Source organism: Hyperoodon ampullatus, assembly GCF_949752795.1.
Source record: "Hyperoodon ampullatus genome assembly, chromosome: 4".
In the NCBI taxonomy this organism is placed as follows: Eukaryota; Metazoa; Chordata; class Mammalia; order Artiodactyla; family Ziphiidae; genus Hyperoodon; species Hyperoodon ampullatus.
Window position 1 is genome coordinate 111,455,845 of NC_136917.1, and position 23,606 is coordinate 111,479,450.

At 39.3% G+C, this 23,606-nt stretch overlaps 1 protein-coding gene across 2 annotated transcripts in view; it reads right to left on the reverse strand.

Annotated features, from left to right (window-relative positions):
• Positions 1–23,606, reverse strand: part of RASGRF2 (Ras protein specific guanine nucleotide releasing factor 2) — a gene marked incomplete at both ends in the record, with an annotated part of 248,550 nt that overhangs the window by 76,523 nt on the left and 148,421 nt on the right. For both annotated transcript variants that reach the window (XM_079701968.1, XM_079701967.1), the window contains one exon: positions 22,800–22,889. In XM_079701968.1, coding sequence (XP_079558094.1) covers positions 22,800–22,889 — 90 coding nt within the window. The remainder of the gene's footprint in view (positions 1–22,799; positions 22,890–23,606) is intronic.

The following is a 23,606-nucleotide window of genomic DNA, read 5'->3' on the forward strand; positions in this document are numbered from 1 at the left end:
GAGGGGATACGGGGATATATGTATATGTATAGCTGATTCACTTTGTTATAAAGCAGTAACTAACACACCATTGTTAAGCAAATATACTCCAATAAAGATGTTAAAATAAATAAATAAATAGAAGATGATAATGCATATCTGACTAACACACAGGCAATGAGCTCACTGGTGCCAATAATGCTCATAGTAATTAGTAATCTTCATTACAAGGATTTAAATAAGGTATCAAATCATTTGCACACAATTTATATACAGGAATCTTTGTATACAAGATGGAAAGAGGCTACAGTAGAGACAAAACAATATTTATATTTTGTCTAAGAGGTCCTCTCCAGTGTTCAGTAAGTCCAACAAATTAGAAAAGCCTGCGACTGGTAAATAGCACATTCTCCCGATGGCATATTTTCCAGCTCTGGCTCCTGAAGACTCTAAGAGCCAGCTCTTATACTCAGCTCCAAGGGCGAGGATTTAATAGCATCTCAATCATACAGTGAGGTCATTCATTAGTACTTATTCCCCATCATCAGCCCAGAGAAAAGGCTGTTTTCTTTCAAGATCACACCTCGGAAATGCCCTCTGATGAGGGAAATTAGACCAAATCAGTAGATCACTGCACCAGCCATCATGTGGCCCTCTTTCTCTCAGTATGACCAATTCTGTCACCAGCAAGATAATTTTTAGTTCCATGAAAGCCTGCCTATCTATCAGGAATGCCAATGGTTCTACACTTCACTAACTTACTCTCTTGGTAAGATGCTGTGGGCAATTGTGCAATGATCCCAAGATGAATTTGAATTGAGTCCTTGACCCATCTCAGCCTCAGATCTCATGATGGGAATGCAATGATCACAGCAGACAACTGGCACATACAAATGCCCTCTTCTTAGCTTAAAAAATCTTCAAAAGGCATGGACAGTTCCTTAAGCATCAGATGAATTAACCTACTCTAGTCTAGGTTAGATATTATAAGAACTTTTAAAGAAGGCAGGAAAGAAATACATACAATTAAAAGCTCCTTTCTTACCCACTTCCGAAACCACAGTTCCCGACATTTGGTTTCAGATACTCCAGCACTGATGATGCTATAAAGCTTCCTTCAGAGTTCTTACTAGGGTTTTCCTTATAATAAGATCCCTGGGAGAGAGTTCAGAAAGAACTCACCTAACTCATATCAACTTTTGCTCTAGAGGGAAGAGTTCAAAGTTACAAGGCACTTATAAAACTCTCTAAGCACTGCTCTTAGCTGGAATAGTACAGTCACTAATGAAATAAAATTTTCACTGGAGATAAAAGTAATAATATGAAGATAAAATGGCTAAGCCAGTAAACAAAAGAAATGAACAAATGAAAGCACATATAACTTTTAACAGGTTTACTGAGATAATTTGCAAGCCATGAAATTCACCCCTTTTAAGTGTATAATTCACTGATAGGTAGTAAATTTATAGGGTTGTGCAACCATGATCACAATCCAATTACAGAACACTTCCATCACCCCCAAAATATCCCTAGTGCTTACCTGCACTCATTCCCTGTTCCCACCCCCATGCCAGGCAAGCATGAATCTGCTTTCTGTCATCATAGATTTACTTTTTGAACATTCACATAAATGGAATCATACTGTGTGTGGTCTTTTGCATCTGGCTTCTTTCACTTAGCACAGGAGTCAGCAAAGTACCTACTGCCTATTTTTGTAAATAAAGTTTTATTGGCACACTATCACACCCAATCATTTACATATTGTCTGTTGCTGCTTAGAGAGCAGAGTTGGGAAGTTGCCACAGAGACCATATGGTCTCCAAGCCTAAAATATTCACTACCTGACCTTTAAAAAAAAACCATTGCTGACCCTGACTTAACATGGTATTTTCGAGGTCCATCCATGTTGTAACATGTATCAGTCAGTCATTACTGTTTCTTGTGGAATAACATTCTATTGTATGCATGTATCACATTTGTTTACCCATTCACTTGTTGATGGCATTTGGTCTGTTTCTAATTTGGGGCTATTATGAATAATGCTGCTATACACATTCACGTTCAAGTCTTTGTGTGAACATAATAGGTTAATTTCTCTTGCTTAGATGCCTAGTACCCAGGAGTGAAACTGCTGGATCCTATGGTAAGCTTATGTTAAACATTTTAAGAAACTGCCAAACTGTTTTCCAAAGTAGCTGTTCTTTTCTACTTTCCCAAGAGCAATGTAGGAGGGTTCCTGTTTCTCCACATTCTCACTGCTGCTTGTTATTTTTTTTTGTCAGTTTTATTATAGCTGTTCTAATGGGTATGATGTACTCATTATGATTTTAATTTGTATTTTCCCTGATGACTAATGAGCATCTTTTCATGGGCTTTTTGCCATTGCTTTATTTTCTTTGGTGAGATATCTATTCAAATATTCTAGCCACTATTACTTCAGTAGTTTGTCTTCTTATTATTGAGTTCTTTATATACTCTGGATAGAAGTACTTTATCAAATATATGATTTGCAAATATTTCCTCCCACTCCTCTACAGGTTATCTTTTTCACTTTCTTCATGGTGTCCTCTGAAGCCCAAAAGTTTTCAGTTTTGATGAAGTCCAATTTATCAATTTTTCATTTATGGATCTTGATTTTTTTTTTTTTTTTTGCGGTTCGCAGGCCTCTCACTGTTGTGGCCTCTCCCGTTGGAGAGCACAGGCTCCGGATGCGCAGGCTCAGCGGCCGTGGCTCACGGGCCCAGCCTCTCCGTGGCATGTGGGATCTTCCCAGACCGGGGCACGAACCCATGTCCCCTGCATTGGCAGGCGGACTCTCAACCACTGCGCCACCAGGGAAGCCCTGGATCTTGATTTTGATGTTGTATCTAAAAATTCTTTGCCCAACCCAGGCACTAAGACTTTCTCCTGTTTCTTATTGAAGTTCATAATTTTAGCCCTGACATTTAGGATTAAGTTAATCTTTTTGCTTGCAGCCAGTCATTGCTCCAGCACCATTTGTTGAAAAAGACTATCCTTTCCCCTCTTGAATTGCTTTGGTACCTTCATAAAAAAAATCAATGCACCATAAATTTAAGGATTTATTTCCAGACTCCTACTTCTGTTTCACTGAAATATATGACTATCCTTATGTCAGTACCCTATTATCTTGCAAACTGTAGTCTTCTGTTAAGTTTTGAAATCAGGAAATAGAAGTCCTCCGACTTAGTTCTTATTTTTCAAAATTTGTCTTGGCTATTCTGAGTCCTTTGCATTTCCATAAAAATGTTAGTCCTCTACCAGAACAAAACAAAAATGAAAGCAAAAATAAACACACATTTAAAGCTACGTGGTTTTTTAGGACCAGTCAATTTCTGGAAACAAACCCATTGGTATTTTGATAGGAACTGTGTTGAATATACAGATTAGTTTTGGGAAAACTGAATCTTCTAATCAATGGGCTTGGTACATCTCTCCATTAATTTCTCTCAGCAATGTTCTGTACGTTATAGGATACAAGCCTTTCACTTCTTTTGTTAAATTTATTCCTAAGTATTTAAATTCTTTTTGATGCTTTGTGAATAGAATTGTTTTCTTAATTTCATTTCAGTTCACTGTTAGTATATAACATACAATTGACTTTTATACATTGATCTTATATTCTGCAACCTTACTGAACTTGTTTATCAGTTCTGGTAGGTTTTCTTTGAGGATCCCTTATGGTTTTCAACATATAGGATCATGTCATCTGTGAATAATGACAGTTTTACCTCCTTCCTTTCTTCCAGTCAGGATGCCTTTATATTATTTTATTTCCCCTCTGGAAAAATACTCCAGTACAATGTTGAATAGAAGTGGCCAGCTATCCTTCATATTGTTCTTGATATTAGGAGGAAAGCATTCAGTCTTTCACTATTAAGTAAGATGTGAGCTGTCCATTTTCCACAGATGCCTTTTATCAGACTAAGGAATTGCCCTTCTAGTCCTACTTTCTTGGTTGGATCATATGAAATGTTTTCTCTATTCCTGTAAAGATAATCATATGATTTTTATCCTTTATTATATTTATATGATGTATTATATTAATTGATTTTCTAATGTTAAACCAATTTCGCATTCCTGAGATAAAATATATTTGTTCATGGTGTTTAATACTTTTCATAAGTTGCTAGATTTGGTTTGTTAATATTTTATTGAGAATTTTTGTATTTTATGTTCATAAACACTATTTCCCTCTAGTTTTCTTTTTTTTCTTATGTCTTTGTCTGGTTTTGGTATCATGGTAATACTGCCCTCATAAAATGAGTTAGAAAGTGTTTCCTCCTCGACTTCTTGGAAGATTTTGTGAAGCACTGACATTATTTACTCTTTAAATGTTTGGTAGAAATCACCTGTGAACCCATCTAGGTCTGGGATTTTCTTTTGGGGAAGATTTTGAGTTAATAATTCAATTTCTTCGTCTGTAGTATAAAGTCACCCTATTTCTGAATCTGACAGCTTTGTACGGGGAAGGGAGTCATATACCACCAAAAAACTTACCCACCTATACCTGAACAGAAAATGGATAACCTGAATTTGGATATCCTTTTCTTTTTTAGATATGTTAAACCATTTCATACTTTGACAAAAAGAGTATTGAGGATTTTAGCGACAGCTTCAAATTATTAGCAATAATTGTCCAAAGGCTGAGTTTAGTACTTATAATCTTTATTTGAATTTGAACAAAAATACCTCTTCGTTCCATAGATTTAGTATTGCATCTCAAGATCCTTCTAACTAGAGGAGAATCCAGTGTTTCCAGTACTTCAACATAAATGGATAAAGTATTATAATCATTATGCATAAAAATTAATCAGGACTGAAAAACATCATAAACCGAACTGAACGACAATGGAAACTATTCTGGAGCATATACATGATCATAGCACCAGTATGGCTAAGTCCAACCCTGGATATGGTCCAAGACAGTACCTATGAAAATCATCCACGGGAATGTCAGTTCCAGCAGCTGGACCTGTGATAGACTAGCATGGCAGCTGCAGTGTCAGGGGAAGTCTCAAGGAAACCTTACCTAAGAAAATACCAGAACTTACCACAGTAGGTGAAATAAAGCTATTCAGTCATATTGGAGATATTCTCCTTGATCCCAGACTTCCTGCCTTTCCAATCTCAGAATTCTCTCTATCCGACAGAACCATCTCTTTCTGGCACAGGACAACCAAACGGTAGGATTGTGTCAATGAGCATGAAACACCAGGAAATGGGGGTTAATTCATTTGTCATCCTGCAACCTACACTACAAATTTGTCTTCATGTAGCCCCTTTCCTTCTGATTATCACTGTGCTGGAAAAAAGTAAGTTAATTCTCAAAGTTCCAGCAAATTAGACACGACTATTCCTTTTTCAGAGATGAGGAAACTGATGCCCAAAAGAGCTAGTAAGTGACTTAACCCGGAACTTGCGGGTAACACAACAGGCAATCAGGGCACCAGCCCCTCAAGCCACTGAAAAGTACAGCCAGTGCATGAAAGCAAACACCATGTCAGATGACCTCGCCTTTGATAATGGCAACATTTTGCACAAGAGTTGTTTGCTGGGATGTGTGACACTTTCAGGCTAGAAGGTTGCAAGTGTAATTTTCATTATTAAGACACCAGTTCCCTATGGACCGAAACTGAATTTCCCTTGGACTCTACCCAGAATGGAGCCCAGGCAAATGCCTTCTGACTCGCAGTGCAGCCAGGGATTTGCCTCAAGCCCTTTCCTAAATGACATGAGGCATAAGTAAATAAGCTCAGGGGACATCTCTCTAGGGGTGAGAGGGGCTGGACAAGCTCATCTGGGAAGTGCATTAGTCCCTTCTCTTTGGTTCTCCCCACTTAGATTTCTTACTGACACCTAACACTTAACTAATTGTGAACTGAGATCATTATACTGTTAACTCAGTCTTTCAGGCCTTGGACGTGCAATTTAACCGGCTGCATGGCTTCTCTTTTTCACGAGGTACTATATAGAGTCCATCAAAAATGTCTACACTGACATTTCTCAGACTCCTCCCCCTTCTGGAACAGTCCAGTGCAAATCCTAAAGCATCTCCTACTATTACTACTATAAAAACATACTGGTGAGCTGCTCGCCTCTTCTTTCCCCGGTTACCTGTCATGATACATAAGAGTCAGCTGTAGTGGATACCATCATATAGCACAGATTCATGTAACAAAGTTATTTCTAAGTCTCTTGATTGTGCCCAGAAACTACACTCCTTTCATCAGATGACTATGGGATGACACACAATTAATACTCTTTTGCAGTTATTTTACTAATTCTTGTCCCTATAAAAGTAGTCAGTAGGGGGCATGGTATCCATGTATGTGTGCATGTGTATGTATGCATGCTCACACATGCGTGCACATAAGTGAGACCGGAAGAGACAAAGAGAATAAATGGATGACAGGAGAATGCATTCATCTGAATTCAGCTCCGGCTTGTTATGATGACAGGGACTGGAGATCTAATGGTAAACACAACAGTCCCTGTTCTCAAAAAGCTTATGAATCTTGTGGAGGAAACAGTCAATAATAACAGCGGGAAATATTCATTGAGGGCTTAGCTGGTTCCAAATGCTAAGAACTGCACATAGATCATCTCCTCTAATCCTCATGACAACTCTGTGAGGGAGGTACAATCATTACTCTCACTCTTCTCAAAGATGAGAAGAATCAGACTTAGAGAGCCTGCCCTAGATCACACAGCTTAGACGAGTGGCAGAACTCAGATACAGGTTTATTTGACACCAAAATCCACTCTCTTAACCACTTTCAATCCTGACTCCTTGGAGAATCAGTCATAACTGCTCTCACCGATACCCCATTCTCTCTAAGGCCCGCATGGCCCCTGTTCCCTGAATAACTTCTTTTCCCACAGCCAGATCACCAGACACCAGCAATCAGAGGCCACTTCTCCAGTAAGCACTGTTCTCCGGACGGGACACTCAGCCTTTCTTCCCACACTCAACGTGATAAAAACAGAAGCTCGAATTCTCAGGCCTGTTAACTCCCACCAAGAGGGCAAGAGGGCTTCTTAATTGCATCCTCCACCCATCTGACAGCTCCACGTGAGACCAGACACTCTGAGTGTACCACCGATCCCAACCGAATTGTTTTCCACAGGAAACAGCCTGAGTATTCTCAAAACCCAGATTGGAATTCCACTAAAGATGGCAGGGCAATACTAAAAGCCATCAAACTGTATGCTTTAAATGGGTGAGTTGTATGGTATATAAAATATATCTCAGTAAGGCTGTTTAAGAATTTTAAAATGACAGGGCAGCCAATCCTTGAAAATCAAAGGCTTCTATCTCTAAGTCACTATCGAAGGTAGTTGAATGGCAGAATGTATTTCAAGGAAATGCATGGGCATGGTGGGTGGATTTTAAAATGATAAAGTAAGTAAGTAAAATCTGGTTGGTGAGTTCAGGGTTTTCTTCTATTTGCCATGATATTTATCTGAAGAAATGTTTAGGAGAACAAACAAATATGTTCAAATCCCTAAAAAATGTCTTTCTGTGTGTCAATCAGTATCCAAAAACCAGCCTCAAGGATGCTTTGGTGGTAGTCCCTGAGCCCTGTTGGGGAATTAAATACAAACTATGAAACACACAAAGGAAACCAGGAATAAAAGGCAATCTTTAAAACTTCCTATGTATAGGAAGTGACTGAATCTGAGAGGGAAGGAAACTGAGATTCATATTTGAAGATGGTTAATAATTAAAATCATTAAAGAATTAATTAATTGGATACCAACTAATTTTCAACTGTCCCTTGACATTTCAGAGGCATGGCTCTGAAATACCACTTTACAAAAGTAACCTGGTTTAATAGAATGAGCACTGGACCAGGAGTCCAAAGACTTGGACTCAGGGCCTATGCCTGCAATTTCTAACCGCCCGTAAGTCACTTCACCTTGCTGAGCCTGTTTCTTTATATATTAGAAGAGGAAGATAATATCTACCTCTCCACTTCCCAGCCTGGTTGTGATGGACACACATGCTGTTGTATAAAAGGGCTTTGAAATTGTAAGGCAGTATACAAACGTGAGGTGTAGGATTAGGTCTTCATAAACCCATACTGCTAGGACAGAAAAAAAGGAATGAGAACATCACTTACAAATCTTTAACACTGCAGTGAGCAAGGTAAGCCAGGCGGAGGCAGGAAACTAGCCTTTGCTAAGACTGTTAGCTTCCGTGCCTGCCGCTAAAGGGGACTGTGGCTTGTTTTCCACACAACCCACAGGGATCAAGAGAACTGACTCTGGTAGCGTATTTGCCAGATGAAGCTTTATCCTGACTAAGATGCTCTGTTTTGAATTAATTCTGAATGGTGTACAGGATCTTGAAAATTAGAAACAAGCCCAAATAAAAGTCTATAAAGTGGAGGAGGACTATAGGCAGGTTAACATCTGCACTGTTGCCATTCGAATGTGACACATGACTAAACATCGAGCCTCAGAGTCTTTACAGCTGGTGATCCAATACAGTAAGTCCCCTACATATGAACGAATTCCATTCCGAGAGTGCATTCATAAGTCCAATTTGTTTGTAAGTCCAACAAAGTTAGCCTACGTACCCAACTAACACAATCGGCTAGATAGTACTGTACTGTAATAGGTTTATAATCCTTTTCACACAAATAATACATAAAAAACAAACAAAAAATAAAGACAACAGTTTTAATCTTACAGTACAGTACCTTGAAAAGTACAGTAGTACAGTACAACAGCTGGCATACAGGCTGGCACTGAGTGAACAGGCAAGAAGAGTTACTGACTGGAGGAGGGAGAGGAGGTGGGAGATGCTAGAGCTGAAGGATCGTCAGCAATAGGGGACGAAGGGCAAGCTGCAATTTCACTCACGCCTGACGCTGATGTACAGGTTCTGGTTCCTTGCTGGATTCAATTCTATCTACCCTCTTGAAAAAACGATCCAGCGATGTCTGGGTGGTAGCTCTTTTTTTCTCGTCATAGATGACATGGTAGCACTGGATTGCATTCTGAATGGCTGCTGTAGGTTCATATACATTCTACATTCGGGTCCTGTGCCTCAAAAACTAACAGTACCTTCTCAAATAAAGAAAATCCCCTTGCCATTTCCTACATCATGAATATCTTCGGTTCTTCAGTTACTACTTCCTCTTGTCTCTCTTTGTCCTTTCTCTGGGCCTCCAATTCCTGGCGCTTCTTAGTAGTACCAGCTACATCACCATTGCTTTTACGCTTGCTTCCGGACATCCTGGGCTTGAAATAAAGACACTGTACTACTGTACTCTATACAGTACTGTACAGTAAAGTACACAAAAGCACAACCACTTACAGAGGATGCACGCACATGACAATGTACACCAGACATGTGAACTAACTTACGTGACTGGATATGCAAATGCATGTTTGCATCTTTGAAAGTTAGCATCTTGCAGGTTCCTATGTAGGGGACTTCCTGTAATATCTAAAAAAGGAGCTGTTTGCCCCTCCATGACTATCTGTTACACTTATTAAAAAAAAAAAAACAGACATGCACGCAAAATTTATCAGGATACTATTATTTACCTCTATTTCAACAAGTCTATTTCGGGTTTTCTGTAGGTTTATAGCTTCTGATTTTGTAAGACACTGAAATATACTTTGTCTAAGACTTTCATCACTTCTCCTTCTGATGCACGTGTCGAAATCTTGGTAATGTTAATTTACTCCAGCATGACAGACACTGCCTCCACTTAATGTAAAACCAGCCAAACTGCTAAGACTATAACACACATCAGGAAGTGTGCGACCATAGGAATAATGTGCAGATCCAGAGGAAAATGCTGTCTCAAAGTCAAAAACAAAAAAAGCTCCAAAAACCTATGTTCAGAAAATTGACTAATTGGAAGAGTGAGTGCATGAAATACTTTGAAACTATATTAACTTTTTCTTTCAGGGTCATGTACTGAAGGCTTATTATTTTGCTAATGTGACATTTTTTCTGGGTTTTCAAGTCCAGAATTTAATAACCAATAATTATACTGATTATTATCAGTATCCTAGAGTTTACATCTTGATCATTTGAAATTTACTTTATGCCTGTTCATCTAATCTCCTCAATGAGATTGTCAGTTCTTAGAGAGTAGAGGCAATGCCTCGTATTCTATTTTTATCTTTCCACAATACCTGGTATGGCATAGCGTGTACACGGAAAGACCTATATAACTAATTGAAGATTAAGCAAAATCAAATAAACTTGTTCATCATTTAATCCAAAGAGTGGGAAAGAATAATGTTTTTAATTCAGGCAGAGATTTCTGAATCTTGATACCAACCTCTCTGATGAACAATCGGATTTAGACCTTTTGTTTAAAAAATCCAAAGCAGCTGACGTTTCTAGGAGCCTTTCCAACAGAGCTGGGTAGTAAGGTCAGTGGCAGCTAGACTTCCCACCCGCTCCTACTCCCCAACATTTCTTTGGAATCCCCATGCCACCAAAGCCCTTCCCTAATATCATTGGCCCAGTTTCTAGTCACAGCATCTCAAGAGCCAAGTTTCAGTCCTAGAATCACAAAGTCAGTGTTTAGAGAATACAAACCACCTACCAATGAGGAATTCACTAGCTTCTTTAGAGCTTTGTCTTAGTCTTCTAAATGCCCCATAGTTCCAGGAGACCAGCTTCTCTGCAAAGGGGCCTCAAACTGGGACACTCCAACCCGCTGGGTAGCTGAGACGCTAGGGTGAGTGTAATGTGTCACACAGGCCAGCTTCAATTTCATCTTAAAATGATAATTACAATTTTAAATTCAGCATTACAGACAGACAATAGCTACACAGGGAGGCTCCTCTCCGTTTGCAGAAAAGAGTAGAGCCATTAAGTTCCTTCCTATTGCTAAGCAACAGTTGTGTTCAAATCAAAATGCTCTCAGCTCTTGAACAGTAGGAAAATAAGTCTATTCAATTCAGAGCACTACAGGTGAAGGGAGAAGAATAGGTAGATTTAAGCTACATGTTAATTTTAGATATATTCTTTCCATTTCAAAAATTTTGGGGGGAATAAGCGCAGGGTGTTCTGTCCTGTAAGAACAGCCCAGACATGTTTCTCTTTCCAATATGAAAATATGCTCCCTAAGCGCAATTTGATTTTGAATAATTTCACCAAGGTTTACTGGCAACCATGATACCATCTGTAGTAGCTATCTATCACTGCACAACAGATCACCCTGAAATTTATGGGCTGAAAATAACAAACATTTATTATTGCACAGTTTCTTTAGGATGAGATTTTGGAAGTGGCTCAGCTGGGTGGCTCTGGCTCAGGGTGTCTCACAAGGTTGCAAGCCAGATGTCCACCAGGGCTGCAGTCATCCAAAGGCTTAAGTGGGGCTGGAGGGCTCACTTCTAAGCTCATGCATGAGGCTCTTGGCAGGAGGCCTACTTTCTAGTTTCTAGCTGGTCTCATGGGCCTCTCCTCATGATATGGAAGCTTGTTTCCCCCAGAACAAGTGATCTGAGAGAGACTGACCAAAACAGAGGCCACTATGCCTTCTGATGACCTAGGCTCCAAAGTCACACATGATCACTTCTGCTTAATTTTATTTGTTAGAAGCAAGTTACTAAGTTCTGCCAACACAAAAATAAAGAGAAATTAAGCCTCACCTCTTGAAGGATGGAGTATGAAAGAATTTGTGGACACATTTTTAAAACCACCAGACCACCCACCAGAAACGTTCATGTCCTTTTCCAAACGAAATGGCAGCACTGTAGAAACCCAGAGAGTGAAGTTCCAGCTCTGCCTTATCTATGTAAGGCAGAGGCTGGGATTGGTAATAGATCCTGTCAGTTCTCTTTTCATTAGCCAGATGATATGATTCAAATCTGCCACCTACTACCTACATGACCTTAGGTGACTTACTTAACTCTCTGTATCTTAATTTCCTCAACTGGAAAATAAGTATAATAATAGTAATATTATTATACTCATTTACTAATATATTCATTATATGAATAATACTATTAATTATATATAATAGTATTATTATATATTAAATATATAATAATACTATTATTAGTATAATGAGTACATTATACTCATTATACAAATAATAGTAACTACTTCACATATTAGTTAACATATGTAAAGTTTAGAACGGTGCTTGGTATATAGTACACCCTATAGAATTATGTAACTTTATTGTTGTTGCTTTTGTCATGTTGATAATAAGTTTATAATTGCACACACAAATGCCCAACAGGGAAGCATAGGACAGGGGTCTGCAAGATGTGAGTGCAACTCTGAGAGGCCCTCTGCAAACACTACCCACAATTATGATGTATTCACAAGATAAAACAGGCTAATTACATGTTATTAAGTTGTGTCTTCAGGTCTTCCTAGCACTTGTGAAGCCACAGGCTACAAATGCCAGTTAGATAAACAACACTGGAAAAAAAGCCCATATTCTGTGTCTTTCTTACAAGTTTACTCACTAAATAGCTAAACTATTTAAATAGAGCTGAGTGCTCTCACAAATCCAGAAAAAAACAGACAGCGGGGTACATATATGACATTAATGTAATTCATGGTACTCAATATATTACTGCAAATTTAATCCAATTCTCAATACAGAGATAAATGCTTCCTCTGACCAGGTTATATCATCGTACTAAGACCCTAGTTTCTGCGACCCTGTGAAAGAAATCACAGACCCTTCAATGTTGCTAGCTAAGTAAGAATCTACCCACAGATGACTAATTTCACTCGGGTTCATCTCTCTGGAGTTACTGTGCTGCTGTATCTGTCAGGTGAATGCCAGGTAGACAAAGAGGTGGAAAGAAGATGGCAAGAAATGGGTATGTTGCAGATGAAGACAGGATCAAGAATTAGTAACAAAATTATGTAACTCAGGTTTCCCAAGATCTTGTTCTTTTTGAAATAAATGTGGGATTAGAGGCGATATCAGGTCAAAGAAAGAAGCAGTTTGGTAGTGGGCAGATCTGAGCCTCATTCTCAGGCACTATGGGAACCCGGGCCAGGCCCCCCAGCACTCTGGGTCTCACACTTGTTTCAAAATCTGTAAAGTAAGAAAGACAGTCCCCCAAATCCCTTCCATGGTGAAGGGGTGATAATGAGGCATCCTCCAGATCTTTGTGATAAGATTACCCTGTGAAAGCCAAAGTAGTCAAGCCACAGTGGACAAGAAGAGATGGACTTCCTATAAAATAGCCTGGCCAAAGGAATAGGAAATAGTTTTGGGGAGAGAAGACTGAAGAGATTCAAGAGTCCATTGCTAGCATTGAGGTATGTCTCAGAAACTCTTATCTGGATCAACCTACAACTCCAGCTGTAAATGATTACAGTAAATCTAAGGTCACATACTGGTGGCTCACAGCCAATTGTGGTCCACAGAAGTATTCTGCTTGGCTGGACAGTATTTTTTTAAAGAGTATGAATTCACTTCCAACATTTAAAAATAGGAGATTTCACATAAATATCCAGATTTCTGGTTTTTCTTTAAAAAAGAAAAGAAAGAATGAAAACAGATCTGACGGCCCTAGTCTGTATTCTGTCATGGCAAAAACCAGGGGGAGCTGAGCAGTGGCTGCCCCTTTTTCACATGGTATCAGCCCTCCAGTCCCCCTTTCGGTTACCTGCCTGGCCCTGAAATGGATGAAACTGTACTGCAGTCAAGTAGCAATGAAGCAATGTGAGCGAATCAAAAAAGTGAAAAGGCACAATCAACTGCATTGTACCTTTGCTGAGGAGATACAGTAATAGAGAATGGTCTGCGTGGAGCTCAGGAAACGGCAGCACAAAGAAGGAGAACTTGGCAATGCAACATGGTCAGGAAAGAGGGTGCTCAGGCCAGCTGGAACAAGGATTTGGGTTTGCTTGAAAGGCTTATCAAAAACACATGATGGGCAGAGGAAGTGCTCCATGTGATCTGGCTTGCTGTGGGCATCCTCCCAGGAAGAGAGTGCAATGACCCCCTGACATGAGCATCCCTAGCTGCTTTGCAGGCTCATACTAGTTAAGAGGGATACATTAGGAGTTTGGGATTAGCAGATACAAACTACTGTATATAAAACAGATAAACAACAAGGTCCTACTGTATAGCACAGAGAACTATATTCAATATCTTGTAATAACCTATAATGAAAAAGAGTATGAAAAAAGAATATATATATTGAATATATATATTCACTTTGCTGTACACCAGAAACTAACACAACATTGTAATCAACTATACTTCAATAAAAATAAAAACTTTATAAAAACGATGTAACTTCTCAGTTCCAAAATTTTAATTTCAGTCCGTGTGTGTGTGTGTGTGTGTGTGTGTGTGTGTGTGTCTAAAAATTAGACTGCAATCCATTAGCACAGAATATCTTTCCATTTCTTTGTGCCTTCAATTTCTTTCAACAATGTCTTATGGCTTAACATTGTTAAAATGTCCATATTACCTAAAGCAATCTACAGATTCAATGCAATCCCTATCAAAATCCCAACAATATTTTTCACAAAACAGGACAAAAAAATCCTCAAATTTATACAGAACCACAAAAGACGCCAAACAACCAAAGCAATCCTGAGAAAAAAAACAAAGCTGAAGGTATCACACTCCCTGATTTCAAATTATACAACAGGCATGCCTTGGAGATATTGTGGCTTTTGTTCCAGACCATGGCAAAATAGCAGATATTGTAATAAAATAAGTAAGTCACACAATTTTTTTGGTTTCTCAGTGCATATAAAAGTTATGTTTACATTACACTGCAGTCTTTTAAGTGTGCAGTAGCATTAGTTCTGAAAAAATAATGTATATACCTTAATTAAAAACACTTTACTGCTAAAAAGTGCTAACCGTCACCCGAGCCTTCAGCAAGTCATAATCTTTTTGCTGGTGGAGGGTCTTGCCTCAGTGTTGATGGCTGTTGACTGACCAGGCTGGTGGTTGCTGAAGGCTGGGATGGCTGTGGCCATTTTTAAAAATACGACAGCCAAGAAGTTTGCCACATCGATTGACTCTTCCTTTCGCCAACGATTTCTCTGTAGCATACAATGCTGTTTGAGAGCATTTTACCCACAGCAGAAAACTTCTTTCAAAACTGGAGTCAGTCCTCTCAAACCCTGCTGCTGCTTCATCAACTAAATGTATGTAATATTCTAAATCGTTTGTTGTCATTTCAACAATCTTCATGGCATCTTCAAAAGGTGTATATCCCACCTCAAGAAACCACTTTCTTTGCTCATCCATAAGAAGCAGCTCCTCACCTGTCGAAGTTTTATCATGAGGTCACAGTAAGTCAGTCACATCTTCAGCCTCCACTTCTAATTCTAGTTCTCTTGCTATTTCTACTATATCTGCAGTGACTTCCTCCACTGAAGTCTTGAACCCCTCAAAGTCATCCATGAGGGTTGGAATAAAGTTCTTCCAAACTCCTGTTAATGTTGATATTTTGAGCTTTTTCCATGAATCACAACTGTTCTTAATGACACCTAGAATGATGAATCCTTTCCAGAAAGTTTTCAACTTACCCTTCTCAGATCCATCAGAGGAATCTCTATCTATGGCAACTATAGTCTTATGAAATATAATTCTTACATAACAGGACTTGAAAGTTAAAATTACTCCTTGCTCTTACTCCTGGGCTGCAGAATGGATGTTGTATTTCACAGGCATGAAAATAACAATCTCGTTGTACATCTCCACCAGAGCTCTTGAGTGACCAGGTGCACTGTCAATGAGCAGCACTATTTTGAAAGGAATCTTCTTTTCTAAGCAATAGGCCTCAACAGTGGGCTTAAAATATTCAGTAAACCATGGTGTAAATAGATGTGCTGTCATCCAGCCTTCGTTGTTCCATTTATAGAGCACAGGCAGATTTAGCATAATTTAGCATAATTCTTAAGGGCCCTGGGATTTTCAGAATGGTAAATGAGCATTGGCTTCAACTTCAAGTCACCAGCTGCACTGGCCCCTAACAAGAGAGTCAGCCTGTCCTTCGAAGCTTTGAAGCCAGGTACTGACTTCTCTCTAGCTATGAAAATCCTAGATGGCATCATCTTCTAATAGAAGGCTGTTTCATCTGCACTGAAAATCTGTTGTCTAGTGTATCCACCTTCATTAATGATCTTAGCTGGCTAGATCTTCTGGATAACTTGCTGCAACTTCTACATCAGCACTTGTTGCTTCACCTTGCACTTTTATGTTATGGAGACAACTTCTTTCTTTCAAGCTCATGAACCAACCTGTGCTCACTTCAGATTTTTCTTCTACAGCTTCCTCATCTCTCTCCACCTTCATAGAATTTAAGAGTGTTAAGGCCTTGCTCTAGATTAGGCTTTGGTTTAAGGGAATGTTGTGGCTGGTTTGATCTTCTAACCAGACCACTAAAACTTTCTCCATAAGAGCAATAAGGCTGTTTCGCTTTTTTATCATTCATGTGTTCACTCGAGTAGCACTTTTAATTTCCTTCAAGAACTTTTCCTTTGCATTCGCAACTTGGTTAACTGTTTGGTGCAAGAGGCCTAGCTTTCAGCCCATCTACTCTTTCAACATGCCTTCCTTAATAAGCTTAATCATTTCTAGCTTTTGATTTAAAGTGAGAGACATGCAACTCTTCCTTTCACTTGAACACTTAGAGGCCACAGTAGGGTTATTAACCGGCCTAATTTCAACATTGTTGTGTCTCAGGGAAACAGGGAGTCCCGAGAAGAGGGAGAGAGGCAGGAATGGCAGGTCGGTAGAGCAGTCAGAACACACTCAGCATTTATCTATTAAATTCACCATCTTTATATGGGTGTGGTTCATGGACCACCCCCAAATTAAACAGTAACATCAAAGGTTACTGAATGCAGGTCACCATAACAAGTATAATAAGAATGAAAAAGTTTCAAATATTGAGAGAATTTCCAAAATGTGACAGAGAGACATGAAGTGAGCAAATGCTGTTGGAAAAATGGTGCTGATAGACTTGCTCGACACACGGTTGCCAAAAACCTTCAATTTGTAAAAAAAATACAGTATTTGTGAAACACAATAAAGCAAAGTGCAATAAAATGAGGTATAACTGTACAAAGCTATAGTAATCAAAACAGCATGATATTGGCATAAAAAAGACACAGATTAATGAAAGAGTTGAGAGCCCAGAATAAACCCACATATAGATGGACAATTATAATTTATGACAAAGGAGCAAAGAACATACAATGGGAGAAAGGATTGTCTCATCGATAAATGGTATTGGGAAAACTGGACGGTCATATGCTAAAGAATGAAACTAGGCCACTATTTTACTCCATGTACAAAAATCAACTCAAAATGGATTAAAGACTTGAATGTAAGACCTAAAATCATAGAATTCCTAGAAAAAAACATATGCAGTACACTTTTTAACATTGGTCTTAGCAGTATCTTTCTGGATATGTCTCCTGAGACAAGGGAAACAAAAGCAAAGATAAACAAATGAGACTACATCAAACTAAAAAACTTCTGCACAGCAAAGGAAACCATCAGCAAAACAAAAAGACAACCTACTGAATGGGAGAAGATATTTGAAAATCATATATCCAATAGGGGTTTAATATCCAAAATATATAAAGAACTCATACAACTCAACAACAACAAAACAAACACCCTGATTAAAAAATGGGCAGAGGATCTGAGTAGACATTTTTCCAAAGACATACAGATGGCCAGTAGGCACATAAAATGATATTCAATATCACTAATTATTAGGGAAATGCAAATCAAAACCACAATGATGTATCACCTCACGCCAGTTAGATTGGTTATTCTCAAAAAGACAGGAAATAACAAGTGTTGGTGAGGATGATGAGAAAAGGGAACATTCATACACTGGTGGTGGGAATGTAAATTGGTGCAGCCACTATGGAAGACAGTATAGAGATTCCTCAAAAAATTAAGAACAGAATTACCATATAATCCAGCTATTCCATTTCTGAGTATTTATCCAAAGAAAATGAAGATACTAATTCAAAAAGACATATGCACCCCTATACTCAGTGTAGCATTATTTACAATAGCCAAGATATGGAAACAACCTAAGTGTTCATCAATGGATGAATGGATAAAGATGTAGTATATATGCACAATGCAATACTACTCAGCCAGAACAGAAAGATGAAATCTTGCCATTTGCAACAATATGGATGGACCTTGAGGGTATTATGCTAAGTGGAATAAGTCAGATGGAAAAAGACAAATGCTGTATGTTTTCACTCATATGAGGAATATAAAAAAATAAAATAAACAACCAAAAAGAATAAAATAAAATTAACAACCAAACCAAACAAAAACGAACATAGATACAGAGAAAAGATTAATGGTCATCAAGGGGAAAGGGACATGGGGGAGGGTAAAATGGGTAACGGGGGTCAACTGCATAGTGATGGATGGAAATTAAACTTTCCATGGTGAGCACACAGCAGTGAATACAGAAGTTGAAATACAATGTTGTACACATGATACTTAAACATAAATAAAGAATTTAAAGTAAGACTTGGAATCACTGTTAACTTACAGTTGGTTTGCCAAAGCTCTTTGTTTTTCATTAATAATAGTGATAATAATGTTTTCATTAAAAAATGTAAATGAGATATATTCTGTCTCCCAAACTTCAACTAGCTATTTTAAGACATTTTTATTGTAAAATGGTTTTTATATATTTTGGGGAAAAAACCAATAAAAAATATGTCTCAAACTGGTTGTAGGAATGCTAAAACCAGAGAAGGAACAAATACACCTTCTCCATCTAGTTTAGTGATTCTCTATCTTGGCTCCACATAAGTATCACATAGGGAACTTTAAAAATCCTGATGCCCCAGATGTATCCAGACCAATCAAGTCATAATCTCTGGGGGTGGGACCAGTTATTGGTATTTTAAAAAGTGAGTCCAAGCCCAATTCACACCAAGCTCAGATCTACTATTGGCTACACAAGCCTGAGTGGTTTGACAGAGGAAAAAACAGATTATGAATTATCTATTTTACAAGTATGAAGTCAGTAAAGAACTCACTATTTCTCTAAGCAATTGTAACTGTGCCATTAATTTTCCTATAAATGCATTCAGTCATTCCTCTACTTTGTTAATTTACTCTGACTTGCATAGAATGGTAAAACCTATAATCTTTTCACAGATAATCAAGAGCTGCTTGTAGTATCTCTACTGCCATTATTTCTACTCTCATAAAAATAACCCACCTCACACTTTCATATTTCATTTTAGATCATTTCATAAACCCTATCATTAATCCCAGAGCTTTAGGTATATAGTAAGCACCATGATATGCCCTGATATGTGTATTTATTGGATTTGCATTTCTATTCATATCATAACTATATCCAAACTGCACCTGCAGATTCCCTGTATCAGCAGCCATCTGAAAGGCACAGATTTTAATTCTACTTTCATGCAGAGCTCCTAAATTTGAGCAGATGCTTGAAAGTACATTTCAACCAGTGTGGTGGCTCATAAGACTCATTGTTTTTTGTCTCAATCTTGCATAGAGCTAAAACTTATAGAGTTAGCACTTATTTGACTGATTGATGATCACTGGTCCCACTCCCACCTCCACCCCGTGATCAAAATTTCCTAAAGCTGCTCTGATTCCAAGAATGATCAGGGCTGGACTCATAAACAGATTTACCAGGAAGCCAAGGAAGCTTAAGCCTCGGGGCCTCTCAATGTGTATGGGCCTCTTCCAAAGCCCTGGGAGGTGCTCTAAAGGTTTGTAATTTTATGTTCTTTTCCTTGAGGCAGACTGTGTAAGTGTTAGACCCCACAAATCCCAGATCCATCCACAGTGGGCCTAATGTAACTTGGCTGCCAATCGGAAGGCAAGCACTAAATAAACTGTGAAATCTTTATAATGTGAAGTTAAGAAGAATTAATTGTGTCACAATCGTGCCCACAGATCAGGCTTTCCTTCCTCTCCAGCAGAGGTACTCCTGTTGGTCTACAAGAGAACGGAGCAAGACAAGGAAGGAAGAGACACCCATCTTTGGAAAGGACAGGCTCTAAGTCCTTAAAGAAACCAGAGGGGAAATTCCAGTCTTTTCCAGTGTGTGTGGAAATCAGGCAGGCTCAGACCCGAGGGGCGGGACTGGCAATCCTGAGTACATACGAGGCCACCTTCCACAGATAAATCAACTTTCTCTGACTTTACGGCATGCACATCTTATCTGGCCTCTTTGCGAAGAAAATTTTCTGTCCATCTTTTTGCTAAATTTAAATACCTTTTAATGCAGTAAAATTACCTTCTAAGCAATCATTAAAGAGAAATGGCTTACATGCAAATGCCTGCAGTGAATATTTGAAAGCATAATCACTAACTGACAGTTCTAACCCAGAGTTGCCAGATTCCTGTGTATTTTGATGGAAGTAGAGGTTGAGGGCAGGGAGGTGAGAGAGGATTAAAGCAAGAGGGAACCCGAGGAAGAGCCTGAAACATGAAAGCCCACTCTGCAGACCGCATGGCTTGGCCGGGCGGCACGTTGTTTCAGGCTATAAGCCACACACAGCAGAGCGGCACCACCAGGTGGTCCCATATTGCAGCCAGACAAGCAGACAGGAAGCCTGGAAAAATGGATGTGAGCATGAGATGTTCACTTATCTACACCACCTTCCCTCCTGCTCACATCTGCAGGCTCTCCACGTTCTAGTGTGCATTCGGGTCAGTAATTCCTGGTTCAGAGAGTGGATACAAAGCCTGGTTTGAGACTTAAACATTAGGTAGCACTAGCTTCCTTCGGACACCTGTCTGTCTGGGTCTAGGGCTTCTCTGGGCAGTAGCAGGCTCTCCTCTCCCTGACCAGCCAAGGAGTCCAGATCATCTTCCTAGCACTTCCTCTCTTTCTGCTCCGTGTTCACCTGCCCTAGTGGCCTATGAACCCGAGCCCTTCTGCCAAATTCTCGTAGGCAGGTGGACTCTCCTGTGGGGCTAGATCCATGGAGCAGCCGAGCCCCAGGGACGTACTGATCCCTACTCCAAAACGGACCCTCTTTCGTACCACCAGTAGCCACCGAAACTGACCCCTGTGCAACTTGCTGCCTTGACAGCAGGGCCACAGATACTGCCAAAGCCATCCTTTATGTCATTTATGTCTAAACTTGAATCATGTGGCTCCAGACCCCATGACAGGCAACATCAACAGAAGTGGGATAAAAGAGGAGGACCAGGCCACCCTGCACCTAGCAGTGCTGGCTGTTGTCAGTCAGCAGTCTGCCCCTCCTGAGCTGGCTCACTGAGGAGAGCTTTCTTGCTAAGGCTCTTTCGGCTTCAGGGGAGAAGCAGGAACAGGCCGCAGAGCAGCAGCAGTGTTCGGATAGTGAGGAAGACCTGGCTGTTGTGGTTACTTTATCCTCTGGCCCATCAGGCACGGACAAGCCCAAGTCTGAAAGCCAGTCTCCGTTAGAACTTTGCTTCAATCTCAGGTGAAAAAAAGATACCTTCCCTGACCCAGCCTCCAGCAAATGGGGAAATGGTCTCATCCTGAACTGACCTAAAAACTATTCTCCCTTACAAACCATATTTAAATTAAGAGACCTGTGAGGAAGCTGTGTATTTCACTTTTTCCAAAGACAGACTAGCTTGTGAGAACAAAAGACAGAAGAAGGTCTTAGCAAATCACAGTGGATAACCAACTCTGCCGGAAGTGTAGGGAAGCCTCCTTTATTATCTCATCAAAGAAATGTTCATTATTATAACATGTAGTCAACAACAGAAGCCGATTGGATTGAGAAGACATCAGTACTATTACCATTATAGGATGTATTGTGTTATACTGATGGGAATTGAGGGGAAGGTTCTGGGAATATTTGGGGTAAAGAACATCCTCAATTTGCCTGACCACATCCAGTGAAGTGTGTGTGGTAAAATATTTAAGATATGGAATGTAGTCAAAGTGCAAAGATTTTCCATTCAGATGGGATATATATAGATACATAGATAGACAGATATAGACATATATATAACTATGAATTACTATGGTAATTCATTTCCCTATAGTATATCTCTTTGTGCTTACTTCAAATTTAGAAAGATTTCACAAAGACAGTACCTACCAGTTACTATTGTTGAATATAGGTTCATAGGCTTTGGAAATGGACTTCTTTGTGGTAGGTGAGCAATGGCTAATTAACAAAATACACCAAAAATACACTCCCGGAACACAGAGAATTAGTTTAGGTGAAGATACTCACAGCAACAAGGCTGTTTAAACCACATACGGATTTATTTTAACATAGCGTCCTCCTTGCACATGAGAGAAGAGGACAGACATCATGAATATAATTTTTCATCTATTTTAAATACCGTGCTTTTAAGTACTTCTTTACCCTGAAGATTAACCGACAGCAACTCAGAAAGCATCATGGAGATACTGGAAATGAATTTTGAGTCCTCTAAAGCAATAGATCCCTCCCTCCTCCCCGCCCCCTCCACAAACCTTCCCTCCCACCTTGCATATGCTTTCAGCACTGGACTCAATTAAAAGGGAACCACGTGTTCTCGAAAATTTGGCTAAAAAAGTTAAAGAACTCCATAAAACAACATGAAAGAAATAATACATCCTTCTCTGATACAGAAGTTCTCAAAAGGGTTACGCACAGGCCACCTGTGTCAGACTCACCTGAAGGTGCTTATTTAAAAGACGGTATCACACCAAGACGCACTGACTTAGGGAGCTGGGAATCTGCATTCTTAAGAAGCTGCCCAGTGTATCATCAAGACGCTGGCAGGCAAGGACCACTGATTTACTATAAATTGCCATGTGTCTGCACTCAGCTGCTGGCCCCTACTCACCAGGTGGACTCCCATGTCCTGCTGCAGCTGTGGCAATTGCAAAAGCAGAAGCAGGCGAAACAGAGCAGTGGGAGTTGTCGGCGGTCTGTCCTGGTTATTTCAAAAGAATGGAAATGGCATGGTGAGGCAGTTGGATAATATAACGTAATAAAAATTCTCATTTTCATTCCAGCACTGGATGAATGCAAATACCCTGCGTTGTCCTTATTAATAGGCAAATAACAAGATTCTATATTAGCAAGTCCATTCTAGGTATAGCCCCAAGAGAAATGAAAGCATACGTCTACACAAAAACTTATACATGAACATCCATAGCAGCATTATTCATAACAGCCAAAAAGTAAAAACAATCAAATGTCCATCAATTGGTGAAATGACAAACCAAACCAAAAATTCTCATACAAGGGAATATCATTTAACCACAAAAAGGAATGAAGTACTAATACATACTACAACATGAATGTGCCTTGAAAACATCATGCTAAGTGAAAGTCAGTATAAAGAGTCACATATTGTATGATCTCATTTACATCAAATGTCCAGATTAGGTAAATCCATAGAGACAGAGAGTAAATTAGTGGTTTCCAGGGGCTGGCGGGGAGATGGGAATGGGGAGTGACTACTAATGAGTACATGGTCCCTTAGTGGGGGAGGTGATGAAAATGTTCTGGAATGAGATAGTAGTCATGGCTGCCCAGCCTTGTGCGTATATAAAAACCACTGAACTGTATATTTTAAAAGGGTGAATTTTATGGTATGTGAATTTTATCTCAATATAAAAAATATTTTTTAAAAATATCCCACGTT